This window comes from Strigops habroptila, chromosome 3 (assembly GCF_004027225.2).
Source record: "Strigops habroptila isolate Jane chromosome 3, bStrHab1.2.pri, whole genome shotgun sequence".
Taxonomy (NCBI): Eukaryota; Metazoa; Chordata; class Aves; order Psittaciformes; family Psittacidae; genus Strigops; species Strigops habroptila.
In genome coordinates, this window is record NC_044279.2 from 61,520,960 (window position 1) to 61,536,704 (window position 15,745).

At 43.9% G+C, this 15,745-nt stretch overlaps 1 protein-coding gene across 1 annotated transcript in view; it reads right to left on the reverse strand.

The window, feature by feature from the left end:
- PDE3A (phosphodiesterase 3A) overlaps positions 1 to 15,453 on the reverse strand; it is a 254,048-nt gene extending 238,595 nt beyond the window's left edge. Inside the window, exon 1 of the mRNA XM_032919803.1 lies at positions 14,570 to 15,453. Within this exon, the coding sequence (XP_032775694.1) occupies positions 14,570 to 15,427 (858 nt within the window). The 5' untranslated portion in view covers positions 15,428 to 15,453. The remainder of the gene's footprint in view (positions 1 to 14,569) is intronic.
- Positions 15,454 to 15,745: the final 292 nt, after the last annotated feature.

The following is a 15,745-nucleotide window of genomic DNA, read 5'->3' on the forward strand; positions in this document are numbered from 1 at the left end:
ATCTCACAGCAAGGCTACCATTAAATCTTTACTGAGAAAAAAGGCAAGACATCTGTTTTACATTGTCTTCGAAATTATTAACTGATTTGTGTGTTACCAAAGTGAAAATTAATTTTATTCTACTGTGAGAAAGTTTGGGAAAAGTGGAAGTCTTTAGTAATCTTTAAAAAGAAAAAAAAAAAAAAAAAGAAATCAAGATTAGGCCAGACAAAGAGCCAGTTCCCACAAAAGGCATGATGGAGCTGTGCCAAATGCTTCTAAGAACAGAGCATTTTTTGGTTGTTTATTTGGAGCCAAATTTCTTATGCCTTCATTCTCTCTTTTATGGGTATTAATAAGATTTCCACATAAATCTGTCTCTACTTAGTCATCTTCACCACTGTCAGACTTCAGAGTCCTTCATGAGGAAGGACTGCCAACACAAATGTTTGTGATGTCACACGAGCCGCACTATCGCTCCGGCCATCACTCAGAACAAACAGTCCCAAAAGGTGAAAGGCCTCTACAGCCTATGGCAGGTAAAGGATTAAATATATATAGATATATATTAGAATTAAGAGATTCTGAAAAGAGGGTGAGAGGATAAATAACCATGGTAATCAACTAAATGCATTACCTGACTTAGTGTTAACAAATGAAAAGTCAGTGAGCATTTTTCTCCAATTAACACACATTCTTAAGACAGATTTCACACACTAACTGGAAATTTTACCTGTGCTTATCTGAAACTGCCTTTCTTTGATTCTTAAATAAATTCATTGTACCAGCCCCTCATGTTCATGTCACATATTGTGAACAGAGTATGTGTATCATCGATATATGTAAATTTCCTCCAAGACACCAACAGATTTTTACATTCAAACTTTAGCATTTAGAGCCAGGTAACACAATGATCCCTTAAAATTTGAGATAGATAGCATTACCATAGATTAAAACTTATGGATGGAGATCTCTGGTTCAGCAAACATCCAACCCACCAAAACAAACCAGATGCTCTTGAATTTGGTTGAAGGGAAAGAAGTGATATGAGCTAAGGAAAAAAAAAATTATATATATATATAAATATACCACCAGACAAAACTGTAGTGTTTCTTTGATGTCAGTCACTGACAGTCTGAAACAAATCTACCCCACTTTTCTTACGTGTGAAAGTACAATCAACTGTCCAAAGCCCACCCTTAACTTGTTTGGCCTGTCTTTCATAAAAGAGGAAAGGGGTTTCAGATTAGCTGGCCTCAGAGATAGAGAATGATGTTGGAATAATCATCTCATTGATGTAAACATTCCTAGATCAAAAAGGAACACTGACCATTCAGAGGAGTAGCACTAAGGAAGCTGTTAACTCAAAGCATGTGGGCATCCATATCATGACATTTCTCTTAAATTTGCTTTTTATTAAATAAACACTCGGGGGACGGGGGGGGGGGAGGGCAAAACCCAACATACACCCATCTAAGAAATTTGATATATAAAATTTCATTGAAAACATCTGAGATTGCAAATTCAAGTATTCAAAAGGTAGCGTACAACCTAATTATGCTTACAAACACTGATTCACTGTTTCAGATAGCAATCTGAACACAGGAAAGATAGAAAGCAACTTTCTGGGCTATCAAGTTTCTGCCTGAAGTTCTCATCTCCTTAACCTGCTATTACGAATGATTAAGACAATCTGATCGTTTCTTTTATCTCAGTTCTAAAGACCTTAACCAAACAAAAGACTCAGAGGCCCCCAGGCCAAGTTCTCATGAGTACACTGAATGACTGTAAAGGAAACTGTTTTGTGACTGCTCCCACCAGCTGAGAATTTTTTGGGTTGGGTTTTTTAAGTGCATATCAGTAAATTTTGCAATACACTGACTTCAGTTTAAAAATGAACATTTTCCTCAGCTTGTTTACACTTTTATTTGAGAAGAGACAATACGTAAAGCAAATCAGAACATGAAATGAGCACATACATTTCCCTTCCACCAAGAAGTTGTACTAATTCATGGCCAAGAATTTTATCATTGTAGATCACAGATCAGTTGCAGTTTCCAAAAGAATAACAAATTCTGGAGATCTAAACATGACAGCATGTACAGGCATGTACACAGAATTTAAAATTCTGGGTTTCCAAAAAGTCTGCTCGAGCAGCAGATCACAGTCCAAGACAGGAAATCTTAAGGTTAATCTTAAAGATCTTCTCTCTTGCATATGTTATAATACATAAGGAAAAGAAAATTCTAGATCCAAAGATGATGGCAAATAAAATATTAGAATGAAAACCACTGAATCTATGTCTTGGTCACTGCTATCCACAAATATACACCATCTGTCATCCCTTACCACCCTAAAACATCACATGTTTTAGGACTAGATTTACACACTACACACAGAAGGGAAAGCTGAAAGAAAGATTGGATAGATTCTAGAGAAAGTAGATGGACAACCTACCTACTACTTCACTTACAAACATTCAAGAACTCTCCAAGAAACATTAGGGTTTGCCATCTCCCTCTCTCACCTCATCACATGTATCCAGAAAGCTAGGTTTAGACACCCTAAATTTCAGTTAAGCCCCAGTGCCCAGTATTTCCTATTAGCTCGCTCTGACTCCAAAGGTGTCTTGCTAAGAAGAAACAACAGGCTTGGATCCTCAAGCGGAATTTAAGCTCGAATATGTGCTTTAGTGCTAGCACCTCAGTCCATCTAATTGTTGCACTATTATCCCATGCTCCTCTATTACACTGCTTGACACAAACATGGCAAGCTTCGTAACAATTAGCATTTTGTACTCTCCAACCCAGAAGTCAGTTTTCAATAGCAATATTGCACAGACAGTATTTGTCACTGAACGGATTTCTCAATACAGTCTCTATAATGAGGCATGTACAGAGCCAGTGCTGCCTAAAATAATCAAGTTGTACACACCAACTGGTATACGTAGAATCATAGAATCATAGAATCGTAAGGGTTGGAAAGGACCCTAAGATCATCTAGTTCCAACCCCCCTGCCATGGGCAGGGACACCTTGCCCTAAACCACGTGGTCCAAGGCTCTGTCCAACCTGGCCTTGAACACCACCAGGGATGGAGCATCCAAAACCTCCCTGGGCAACCCATTCCAGCGCTTCACCACCCTCACTGTAAAGAACTTCTTCCTTATATCTAATCTAAACTTCCCCTGTTTAAGTTTGAACCCATTACCCCTTGTCCTACCACTACAGTCCCTAAGGAAGAGTCCCTCCCCAGCATCCTTGTAGACCCCCTTCAGATACTGGAAGGCTGCTATGAGGTCACCACGCAGCCTTCTCTTCTCCAGGCTGAACAGCCCCAACTTTCTCAGCCTGTCTTCATATGGGAGGTGCTCCAGCCCTCTTACCATCCTCGTGGCCCTCCTCTGGACTCGCTCCAACAGCTCCATGTCCTTTTTATGTTGAGGACCTGCTTCTGGGCAGCACTAAATGTGTTTGCTTCTCCACAAGCCAGAGGAAAGATGAATGGTCTGCAACTCTGAGCAGGTCTTTTAATGGAAAAGGTAGAGGTCCCCTTCCACCCTTACCATTCTTCAAACTTCTGAATCTCTGGCAGAGTCTTCATCGCAGCTCTCTTCCTTGCAAGCACAGGGGAAGTACAGCATTAAACTCTTTAATAGAAAATGTTTATTCATTTGCAGCTTTGTGTAATCAGTAGACAATTAGGACTGCATTTAAATGGCACTTGCATATGAATTAAGGTCTTAAATGGTCTTAAAAAACCACAACAACTCAGTAATGGCATATGAATTATGTTGCAACATTTCAGTTCATACAGAATTCAGAATCAACAGAAATGCAGCAAATGTCAGGAAACTGCTGTAATAAATAAATTTTCAGAACAGTCTTAACAAATAACAAACACTAAGTAGTCCACAACTTCCCGGAGAATAGGTACATAGCAGCAATAACATCTCCATTACACATAAGAGAACAAGTTTTACCAGCTAAAGCTCATCAAACTTATCTGTAAAAATTCAAGTTGCCTATTTATTTCAACTGGTCTTATCGCACTTTAACCAGCCACAGCTCCATGCTGAACAAACCCCCATTTATGCCCACAAGAACTACACTGGTTTAGGCTGCAGAGGGGCCTTACCAGCCCCTCCTGCCCAGCCAGCCCTGAGCTCCGTGTCACAGCTAAAGCTAACGGCAAGTCAGTCTGGGCACCAGAGATACCATGCAAAGCACCTGGTATGGCTTGGCACCTCTATTTTAGAGTTGTAGCCCCAAGTTCCAGTTTGAATATTGGAATACATGTGTTTGCAAGACACCAGTATTTATTTGTGATCAGAATCACCACTCAGATATTTACAAATAAAAGAAGAAAATTTTTGCAAAACTTGGCACATATTTGCAAGTCAAGAAAGAAAAAGAAAGATTAAAATATAACAAATAGAAAGCCAAGCCTGTGGAGACATTAGAAAATACTATTAAATATCCAGAAAGAACAATCTCATACATAACTCAGGCTACAGACTGCTCTCAGATGAAGAATTCCACCCCTCTAGGTTACACAATACAAATTTGAGTTTGTATATATGCACAGGTATGTATATATGAAGATATATGTATATGTGTGTGTATACACACATCTATAAAAGCGTGCTGCAAGGTCTCAGGTGACATTTCAAGCAGCACAACCAGCATTAGCTTTGAATTACTTTAAAATAGGGAAGAAAATGGTTATCTGTTTAAAGAAAAAAAAAGAGAGAAAGCAGCTCTCTGCACATTTGTGTATGGGAACATGGGAACACACCCTCCTCCTGCACTAATGAAGGAACTGAAAGGATCAGCCTGTTACCCTGGGAGGACTGAGCACTCCAGTTCCCACTGAAGTCAGAGCAGACAGGAAGAAGATTATCAGTAACCACTACAAAAAGAACTTAAGGAAAAAAAAAAAAAGTGCATTTTTAACAAACCTTGACTTGTACAATAGAAATTCTAAATTGCCTCACAATAGTAAGAAGCAGAGCTATGTCTCAGCATAAGTATTCCTTTAGTAATCCCACTAGCAGACTCAAACTAAAACTCCAGCCACATATATTATCTTATCAATTATCTTGCAATTATAAATGCACCCAAACATACTTAAGTTCCTTATCAACACAACATACAGTGATCAGACCTTGTCAAGAGTAACCTGTGGTTAGCATCGCCAGTAAAAAAGAAATGCGCTTGAGAACTCTACCAGCATCCAAAACATTTTTGCCACTCACCAACCAAGTATCAGAGGAAGGATTTCCGCATTACCAGCATAGAAATAGCCCTATCTGCATTGGGGAGCGTAGGTATGTGGTGGAAATGAAGCATCATAGTCTACTCTGCAAGGAAACCCAAGTTAGATAACTTAGCTCGTGAACTCTAACAGGCTACAGTAAGAAAAAGGAGGAAGAAGGGAAGAAAGAAAGAGAAGGGAGGAAAGAATGAATCTCATAATAAAATCACTTCAAACTACATTAAGAAGCAAGGGTGGACAGCATGTAAGACAAGGATGTGGAGCCCCTTTTAATATACTCTTTTGCACAGAGATCTGCACCTTTCTACAGCTGTCATTTCAGTTGAGACTTAATGCACAGATATAGACAAGGTTGCATGAACATAGACAAGGTTTCACAAGTTTTACTCTGCAGACAACAAAAAGCTTGGGCAACCATATCTAGATTACTGCTCATAGAAGTGGAGAAAAAATTGCTTGGACATAGCTTCTCAAGCCATGCATCCCTCTTTCCAAGCGCCTTCACCCACTGCTAGGCAGACATAAATGGAAGCAAACATAAATGCTCCCAAGGGTGGCTTCATTGCCAGCCCAGGGCAGACAGCTCACCACTCTGGCCTCTTCAGCAACCCCACATTCTCATTTTAAGGTAAATTTGGGGTGTACATTTTTGCTAAGGATCAGTATTTTTATGTAACATAGGTAACAGAACATATTAATGTCCTGCCTATCTATCCTCCATGACACTAAACACAAACATACTTTGGTTTATTTAAAACTGTATAGCAAATAATTAAGTGCAAAAGACTAGCAGAAGTACCTATACTCCAGGGTAAGGAACAACTTAGGTTATCGCTGGTGCTGTGGCTGCAACTCCAGCACAGAGATGCTAGTAAAGTATCATCAACCTGCTGGGAGCGCAGTAATTCAAACAACAGTTAACCTTCAGCATTCAAACGCTCAATTCTTTCCCCTTCTGGAATTCATTTCACAAATATGCTTATGGCCAAATTTACTCAAACATCAGTCAGAAGAATGTTGCTCAGAGTAAATAATGTTCAGATTTTCTAATCACCACCTTGCTTGGCATAAGAAATCTCTAAACTTCAATAAATAATACATACAAATGTCTAAGGATTTAGGAATAGCTTCACTTATACCTCATGACACACATGTTCCATGATCAGCATGTATTTTTAGCTCACACATCCAGACTTTTCCTAGCAGTTTAAAACTAGAATGTTGGTGTTTGGAGGGGAGGTGGCGGGTGGTGTTTGGGGGTTGCTTTTGTGTTGGTTTTTTTTTTTTGGGGGGGGGGTGGTGGAGGGTATCTCTTTTCCAAACTCCCTTCTATTCTTCAATTTTTAGGGAAATACCTATTCAGTACTCCTCAGTTAGATTGATTTTTACATGTCTTTCCAGTCTCTTCTTAGATGATGATCAGAGGTTTGGGCTGTCTGTGGACCCCAACTATCCATTGTGGCTGACCAAAAGTCAATACAGCACTCTATACTGGGAATTCACTAATCTAATTACACTATAATCCTTCACACACATGGACTTTCTCAGTGACCGGCAGTGCCAGCTGAGAGTCATTTTCCTGACAGGTTCCAAAATTAACAATGGAATTTCACCAGCCAAAGTCTTACGACCAGTATTTTTCCTGTGCTGTGTATTGTAACTTTCATTCGGCAACCCTTCAGGTGGCATTAGGAAACCATCCAGCTGCCTCCTAGGTAATGAAGTAATGAAGGACCATTTATCTCATCAGCATATTCTGCTGTTGCACTCTTCATGTGGTATTTCCCATTTTATATATCAATGGTTGTATGTGTGAATAGAGCCATGAAATGCCACAACAGATAAAGCAATGGTGATTTAGCCTATTTTTCCGGACTCTTGACAGATCCAGAAGCAGCTGCTTCTTTGCACCACGATCTCCAATGATGCCTGTAATTGGCTTTTCAAAGGCCAAAACCTTCCATTGCTTTTCTTCCAATTATTCAGCCTGGAGAAGGCTGCAGGGAGACCTTGTAGCAATCTCCCAGTACCTAAAGGGGGCCTGTAAGAAATCCAGAGAGGGACTTCTTACCTGGGCATGTAATGACAGGACAAGGGAGGATGGCTTTAAACAGAAAGAGGGTAGATCTAGATTAGATATTAGGAAAAAATTCTTCACTATGAGGGTGGTGAGACACTGGTACAGGGTGCCCAGAGAAGTTGTGGCTGCCCCATGGAACACTGGAAGTGTTCAAGGCCGGGTGAATGGGGCTTCAAGCAACCTGACCTAGTGGGACATGCCCCTGCCTGTGGCAGGGGGGGTTGGAACTAGATGATCTTTAAAGTGCCTTCCAACCAAAACCATTCCATGGTTTGTTTGTTAGTGCACCCAAAGAGCCCAGATGAGCAAAGTATGACCACCTTTTGCAGCAGGTTTGTTGACTTACCCCTACCTCACTGCACTTACCCAGACATTCCACTAAAGGCAAAACATTTGAGCCAAAGTCGTCAGCCACATGCCCAACCTCACTGCTGACTGAACTGATGCCAAGGGGCAGGAGGGGCAAGAAACATAGCTACCACTGCAGTGGAAAATGCTAAAAAAAACCCCAAAACAAAACAAAAAGAAAAAAAAAAAAAAAAAAAAAAAAAAACCAAACAACAACCAAAAAAAAACCCAAACAAAAAAAAAAAAAAAAGGAAGAAAAACAAAACACACAAACCCCAACCCCGATGTAGGCTCAGTTAAGTACCACGGACAGATTTTGTTTGTTAAGTCAGTGACCGGTTTGGCAGCAGGCTGGGGAGGCGCAGAGAGGGGCTCTCGTGCCCTCTAGGGGGCCGGCCCCGCCAGCGCCGGCCCCGGCCCCCCCGGCTGCGCTCCCATAGCGCTGCCCCCGCTCCGGAGGATGGGGGCGGAGGGGGCCATGCCCAGCACCGCTGCACCATAATAACAAGAATAATGCTAATCATAGGCTTGTAGCAACTGCATGCACCCGCAGAGAGGGAGAAGGAAAGCAGCTCAAACTCTTCATTTGAAAAGAAAAGGAAAATGAAAAAAGTAAAAGCTTGGCAAAGGGATATAGCAATTCTTCCTCTCACAACTCAATCTACAAAGACATCTTAGAAAGAAAAAAACTTATATTCCCCATGAATTAAAACTTGGACAGAAATCACATTTAAATGTTTTGGGGCTTTTTAATTATTTTTGCCATTTCTCAAATCATTACCCTGATGAGAGAACTCCTGATGCTACCATTGTAGTTGCAGCAGGACTTAGAGCAAGCCAAGTTCAAACAAAATTAAAAAAAATTTAAAAAATAAAAGCACCCAAAAAACCAAACTGACCACCTGCATAAAAAATGCAATCACCTGCTCCCCCCCCCCCCCCCCCAAAAAAAAAAAACAACCAAGCCACCAACTGAAAAACCACACAGTCCAAATGGAGGTGTTTCTTTCTGAGCGACACTTTGACTAACACAGAAGAGACTTTGAGGAAAGGGTTTGGTAATTCGAGAAACTTGTTCGAAACCTAGCAGAGAAGAAAAACCACACACAAAGAAGATAAAACCTGACTTCCACTTTGTTATCCGAATCTTTACATTTGTTTCGTTATCCACCAAGCGGTATGTTACAAGCTGTACATCTCCCATTACATTGCCGAAGTAAATCACAGCGACTGGCTCAGAGCTTTGATTGCAGCAGTGATCTTTTTATGCTCAAAGCAGTCAGGATGCAGGCAGCTCAACCCCATTTCAAGCCCTGCGGTTTGCAGGTACCAGAACCCAGCAACCTTTCCACTTCCAGGCTGGGATTTCTTTTTTTTTTTTTTTATATTACGTTTTAAAGAAAAAAGCCCAAGCAATATTCCTTCAATCTGCAAAATACAGCTAAATCTCAGTCTCTTCCATAAAGGAGTTGGAACATTAGCACATGCACAGCAGATTAGGTCAAATTCATACAAATGTCACAGTTAACATCCAAAACATCATGTGTCACTGTTTTTCCCCTCCAACCCCCAACAAGCTTCTCAAAACACATTTCATACACAGGGTCACTGTTCTGGCTGTTTATTTAATTAACATGACAACCCAGCATACACAGGATTTCTTTCAGTTCCCCAGCTTTGCATTTTCACACTTCAGGCAGAAAGAGCAGAAAGTCACTACTGTAGTTTACTTTTTTTTTTTTGCAAATATGCCATAATATACATTTCTTGATTTAACCGATTGACAAAAATAGATTCCAAACCAACCATCTCAGGAGCAGTTTTTACATTTTTGTGAGGTTGAAAGAAAAAAGGAAGAAAAAAAAACCTAAGTAGAGTGAGTTTGCGTAAATGAAGCCATGCAAAAGAAAATAAAGTATTACATCTGGAATCCCTGGGTGATTTTTCCTGGAGCCTTACTTAAATATTTTACACAGTTGTGTTTCAGCAACCAGATGACATAACTCCTCCTTATTGCTTGGTTTCCAGTGACCTAAATGGTAATGCCAGTAAATCTTATCAGAGTAATTACAGCTCAATAAAGCTTATTAGCAGAAGGAGGTATATGGTGTATAAAACTGCGTGTCTAATAGGAGACCATAACTTTGACATACATAATGTACAATATCTAGATTTAATCTGCTGCCTTCTCTCCAGAATTTTAAATCTCCGTATGTCACTCTCTGATGTCTCCTGTTTTCAGGCCAGAGGATAGGATACATAGTATTAAAAACTGGTTATAATGTAAGGGTACATCTGTCATTTCTTTAGGGCAGAATGATAAAGAACCAGGAAAGGGGGGGAAGCAACATATTCCTGGCACTTACAAAGTTCTCACTGTCAAACAATGAGAAGAATAGATAAAGCCTTAATTCTCCCTTGGGGAAAAAAAACCAAACACACAACCCCAAACCCAACAACAAATATATTTCTTTTTCTCCTCAATTTCTTAGATCATATCGCTGAAGAGATATCTTTGACCATGTGAACTGTTACAGTATTGTCTTCTCAACTCTGCAGACAGGCAGCAGTAACGACAGTCCTGGCTCACAGCCTTCTCAGGCTACAGACTGGGAACAGGCAGAGTCACCGTCCAGAAACCCATGAAAAAATGGTCAAATTGAGCAAAAAACCCTCTGCTGCCACTGGAAGAAGTCAGAGGAGTCTGGCACCAGAATTACTTATCTGGAAAAGTAACTTTTTTAAAGTAGAAACAGGCAGGGAAAGATGCGGCAGCACAAAACGGCTATCAAGTCTCAAACCCATGAAAAGTAAGTGACAGACCCTCAGATGTTTCTCAGTGAGGCAAACAGCTTTCTGCTTCTCCAACTGCCCAGAACAGGAAAAGAGCAGAGAAAGAAGGAATGAAAATGTGTAGAAAATGTCTCTGCCCCTGGAGCCACAGGACACAGACAGGGGTTTGCTCATGGAGCTACTGGCCTGGGGCTGAGGACGTCAGAGCTGCAGGAGAAATCCGCAATCCTGGTGCTACCCTTGGCATGGATCGGGGCTTTTCAGCAGGGCAAGACTCAGCACCTCACTACTGCCTTCTCAAAGTGCCACAGTCTTGTGTCACCCACTGGTTTGCGAACTAGGAAGTACTTTAAACCCTGATGTATGCTGTACCTGTGACAGTCTTTAGACTAAGGAAAAAGATCTGAAAAGGCAAAGCAGATTGAACTGCTTGCAGCAGCTGCTCTAGTTCAGTTAACATACACTTGTAATAAATCCAAGTTAGCTGAAAGCTTCCCATTTCCCCAAACAAAACAAACAAGCAAGGCTTAAAAGCAAAGCTGGGAGCCTTCGGCATGGTTTAGAATTGTCCAGCTATTATCGCCTGTGGAGTATTTTACCCACCAGGGCAAAATCACCCCTTTGGACTGTTGCATGTTAGGATTAACACACACAGATCAGAGGCACAGGCTCCAGAACACACAGGCCATACAATATTTTAATGGGAAACACCAAGACATAGAGCACGTTTCTGCCCTGCCCTCCCAACCTCCTCTCCACACTTCTAGGGAAAGCTATTATGTTTGCAAAAACTTGATGAAGAAACTCCAAAAGCCCTCATGCTGGCAGCATTTGTGCATTTATCAAAGAAAAAAAATCCAAAACCAAACCATTTGTTCGTTCATTCACTGTCTTATCCATCCATTCACAATTTCTCTCTGCAGCCTCTTTCAAATCTGGGTGAGCGAGCCCTCAAGGACCTGAGCATCCTCAGCCAGCACTGATGAAATCACAGGGAGACAACACTCAGCTAGGAGCAGGAGCAGGCTGTTGCAAGGCACACGTTTCTCAATGATATCTACACACACACCAAAATGGAAGCTTTAAGAATTTGCCAAAGTTGAGAAACGGAGAGAATATATACAAAAATCAGCCACAAAAAATACAATTAAATAAAAACCTAGTTAAGAACACTTTTAGCAACAAAAGCAGGTTAAATCTTGGTGTGGTTTTATTTTGGACAGTGGCTTTTTTGAATGAAACAGGTTTACTTTTTAAATTCTTTTGGAACTGATAAGCAACTAAGATGCGACATTTCTACAAAAGGAATAATTCATGCCATACACATTTCCAGCTACTCCTACTAGCAGCTTAAACAGAAGCATACTTTTAATTTTACATATGTTAATACCTTCATCCATGATGTTAGTTTGCAGTTCCTGATACTGTCCTTTATAGCACAAAGCCACATAGATTCAGTTCTGTATTCTAGCGGGGAAAAATGCAGATTATAATTGAGATGTGTGTGACTAAATTCAGAAATTCTGACTTTTGTAGAATCTCATATTAATACAAACAGTTAAAAAAAGGAGGGAAACACACTCTGGAAAAAGAAAAGCTCAACGAAATGGTCAGCAATAGGAAACATTACACGAAAGGCAATGGGAAACATCTCTAAAACTTCACCTACTGTTACTCACCAAATGAAAGCAAGTATTTCAAGCAATAAAGTAGATCTATTTCCTGATGAAAATTATTGGCAGCTCCCAGATGTATTAACAAGCTATCGTTCAGATCAGAAACATTCAGCGCATGTTTTCTTAAAAAACGGGGTAAGGGAAGGCCTGGTTTTGTTTATAAAGCCCTCATCTCTATTTTTAACACGTTATATTTAAAAACTGTCCAAAAGAGAAACATTTACCTATGGTTTCTTTAAGTCTATGGGGAGCCAATTTTTGCTATAAACACAAACTTTGTTTGCTGTAGGAGAGTCCTACTTCTCCCAGAGTTTCTTCAAGGTCCTTACAGAGCTTTGTTTCAGCTTTTCCATTTTTCTATCTTGCTAACATTTGTTTAAGAGGACAGCTTTTAGGGAGGGAAGTTCACATACACACAACCACATCGTGCTTAAAGAAATAAAGACAAAAAGTCTCCCCAAACTCAAAAGCAGTCATCCAGTTCTAATCACACAGTGACGCAAGCAATACCAGATCTTGCTATTGATTAATAGTGAATGAGAACAAAAGAAAGAAATTTGCCAAAATCCTGCAGCGGGTAAACTGAACAGTCGCCAGCTCCGTCCAGTCCAGCTCTGCAGCTTAGAAGTGGGAATTGCTCAGGACAAAGCTGACCACTGTCCCCAAGTAAGGTACCATTGTGAAGGGGGGAATCTACCTTGTTATGCATCACCAGTTTAATACTCTGGTAATCATCATACAGGTGATTTGAATCACCTCCACAAGAAAAGATAAGGACACGATCACGAACTAGTGAGCCCTGTCTCTGAATGATTACACTTAGAGATGTTAATAAAAAAGCTACTTTTATTTGAAGTGTGGGAGTGAGTGGAAATACGCTTAAAACCTTACAAATGATTATTATAAGAAACCACCAGAAATACCTAGTGTCATTAAGGAAGTATAAACAGTTTTAATGTCTTGCCTTAGATACTGTATTTACAAATTATCCTTACACCCTTCTCTCTCTGTCAGCTCCTATTAATGTCAGAACTGGATCAGCTTTCTACTTTTTCACGCTGTATTTGCCCGGACGTTGTGGTAAATATTTATTTTACCTGAACAAAAATGTTAAATAAATAAGTACAGTTGTTGTAAAATAAGCCTGAAGTATAGAAGGTTGTCAGGCCCTCTTCTAGAAAATGTCACAACCAACCACAAAGGGATTTAATCAAAGCATTTCCAGAAACAAACTAGCCTCCCACACCATATGGTTAGATGCCATCACTTGGAAAATACTTTGCTGTTTATCCAGCACCAACCTGAAAAAGAACCTTTGGTGTACGGCAACACACTTTAGCGGACAGCGCCCAGAGTAATTTTCAATACTAACTGAAAAAGAAAGCTTAAGACCATTTGCCACTTATTTTCCCCCAGGTTTCCCTTTCTACCGCTCAGCAAGGATTGCTCTGACTTTCAATATGCTCAGTTACACTCAATCCACCAAACGATTCTTCCATGGGGCAATCTTAAACCTCAATAAAAAAATAAGAAAAAGCTTTGAGCACAGAACTAAGCTGACCTCGTGTCCATGGCAGGACTCTATACAGCTGTGCAGTCAAGATAATGGTGTGCGTTTCTTTCTTTTTCCTTTTATTTTTTTATTTTGAGGTATGCATTTAAAAGAACGCATTGCTGCTAACAGAGTAGGTTCTCACTGATCCATTCAAATCGCTAACTCTAAAAGGAAACAAAGTTGAAAGAAATCGCATGTGCCTCGTACCGGTTCCCACAACCGCAGCAGAGCGGGACCTGTTATTGATCACAGGCGCAGGAACAGCCCTAGGGAGGCAAAGTGCAAAGATGAGCCCCATGCTGCGCGGGACAGCCTCGGATGACATGCCATCACCCTGATAAGGGACCTCTCCCACCGGGGACAGGCTGCTCAGCTCACACACACACATCCCCCTTTAAAGCTTAAAGAAAGTTTCATAGGGCTAAGCTACCATTGCGGGAAACTAAAGATTTGAAAAAGCAAGGCTCGTAAGTGATGCTGGGACACCTGCGGGCTGTGCCGAGGACAGGTTCCCACCAGCTCCGAGAGCTCAGAGGGTACCATCCGCCTCAACCCTCTGCCAGGCTTCGGAGAAGCAAGCGCCGGTGATGACTGTAAAAGATAAGAAAATCCCGATCTCCCTCCCCGTCGCCCGCAGCCGGGGCGAGTTAGGCTGGGGCCGGAGAGCCCCGCTACCTCCATGACCACAGCCCCGTTCCGGGGCAGCCGCCTCGGGGCGTCGGGGAGACCCCGCACTGTGCTCGGCCCCTCCAGCGGGGAGCGGCCGGAGGACAGAGCTCCCCGCGCCGCCGCCGGGACACCTCCAGCCATACCGCCGCCAGCAAAGTTTAGACCCGTCCCGTACCCCCCGTTCCTGCCCTACCTGCTCCCGGGGGATGCACGGCAGTGAGGTCCGCCGGTGGGTCTTGCTGCTGCCGCCGCCGCCGCCCGACATCTCGGGGGAGATCATGGAGCTGGACCGCCGCCTCCTGAGCACCGGAGCTTCGTCCGCGGCCGGGGGGGCGGCGGGAGGCTCCGCCAGCGGGGCGGCCCGTCGCGGGGGCCAGAGCCGGTCAGCGTAGCCGGCTAGGAGGATGCCCAGCAGCCCCAGTAGGTAGGCCAGGTAGGGCCGCCAGGACGCCGGGACCCTCTCCAAGGCGACGAGGGACGTGGTCCTGGCCGCGCTAGTCACGGCGAGCATGAGGACGCCCTGCCTCAGCTTCAGCACCAGCCATGTCACGGCGGCCAGGCAGCTCAGCACCACCCCCGTGGCGGTGAGGGAGAGCAAGTGATCCTCCCCCGCCGCCAGCGCCGTCTGCGCCACCGCTTCCCCTCCGCAGCAGGCGGCCAGCAGCAGCGCCGCCGTCCGCGCCCGCACGCCGCCGCGCACCAGGTACCGGCCAGCGCCGAAGAAGGCGCCGGCCAGGCCCAGGGGCACGGCGCCGGGGGGTAGCCAGCCCCAGCTTCGCGGCCCCGCTCCGCCCTCCGCCGCCAGCTCCCGGCCGCGCTCCCCCCGCACCAGCCTCACCACTAGGGCCAGCAGCACGGAGAGGGAGCCGGCGCACAGCGCCGAGGAAAGTTTCCGGCGGCGCCAGGTCTCCCGCGGCGGCGGCAGCGCGGCCCCGGCGGCTGCCCCCCCCCGCTCCACCGCCCCGCCGCCGGCCCGCGGGGTGCCGAGCTGCTGCCCCGCTGGCGAGCAGCGCCCGCTGCAGCCCGGGCTGCGCGACTCGCCGCCGGCCATGGCCCCGACGGGCCTCCCGCGCACTCCCGGCAGCGCGGGCGCCCGCCTCGGGGCTTACTGCCAGGCGGGCAGGGGCCGGGAGCGACCCCTCGGGCGGCGGTCAGCGGCGGGCGGGCAGGGGGCGGCGGGCCGGGGGCGCTCCCCGCCGCAGCATCGGCATTTCCTGCGGAGCGCGGAGCTCGCCCCCCGCTCGCCTCCTCCCCAGAGCCCAGCGCAGCGCATGAAAGGCTGGGGAAGCGCGTCGCCTCCTCCGCGACCACTTCGGGCTCAGATGGGGTGGCTGTAAATTGATCACTATGTTTTTAAAGTGGGGAGAAA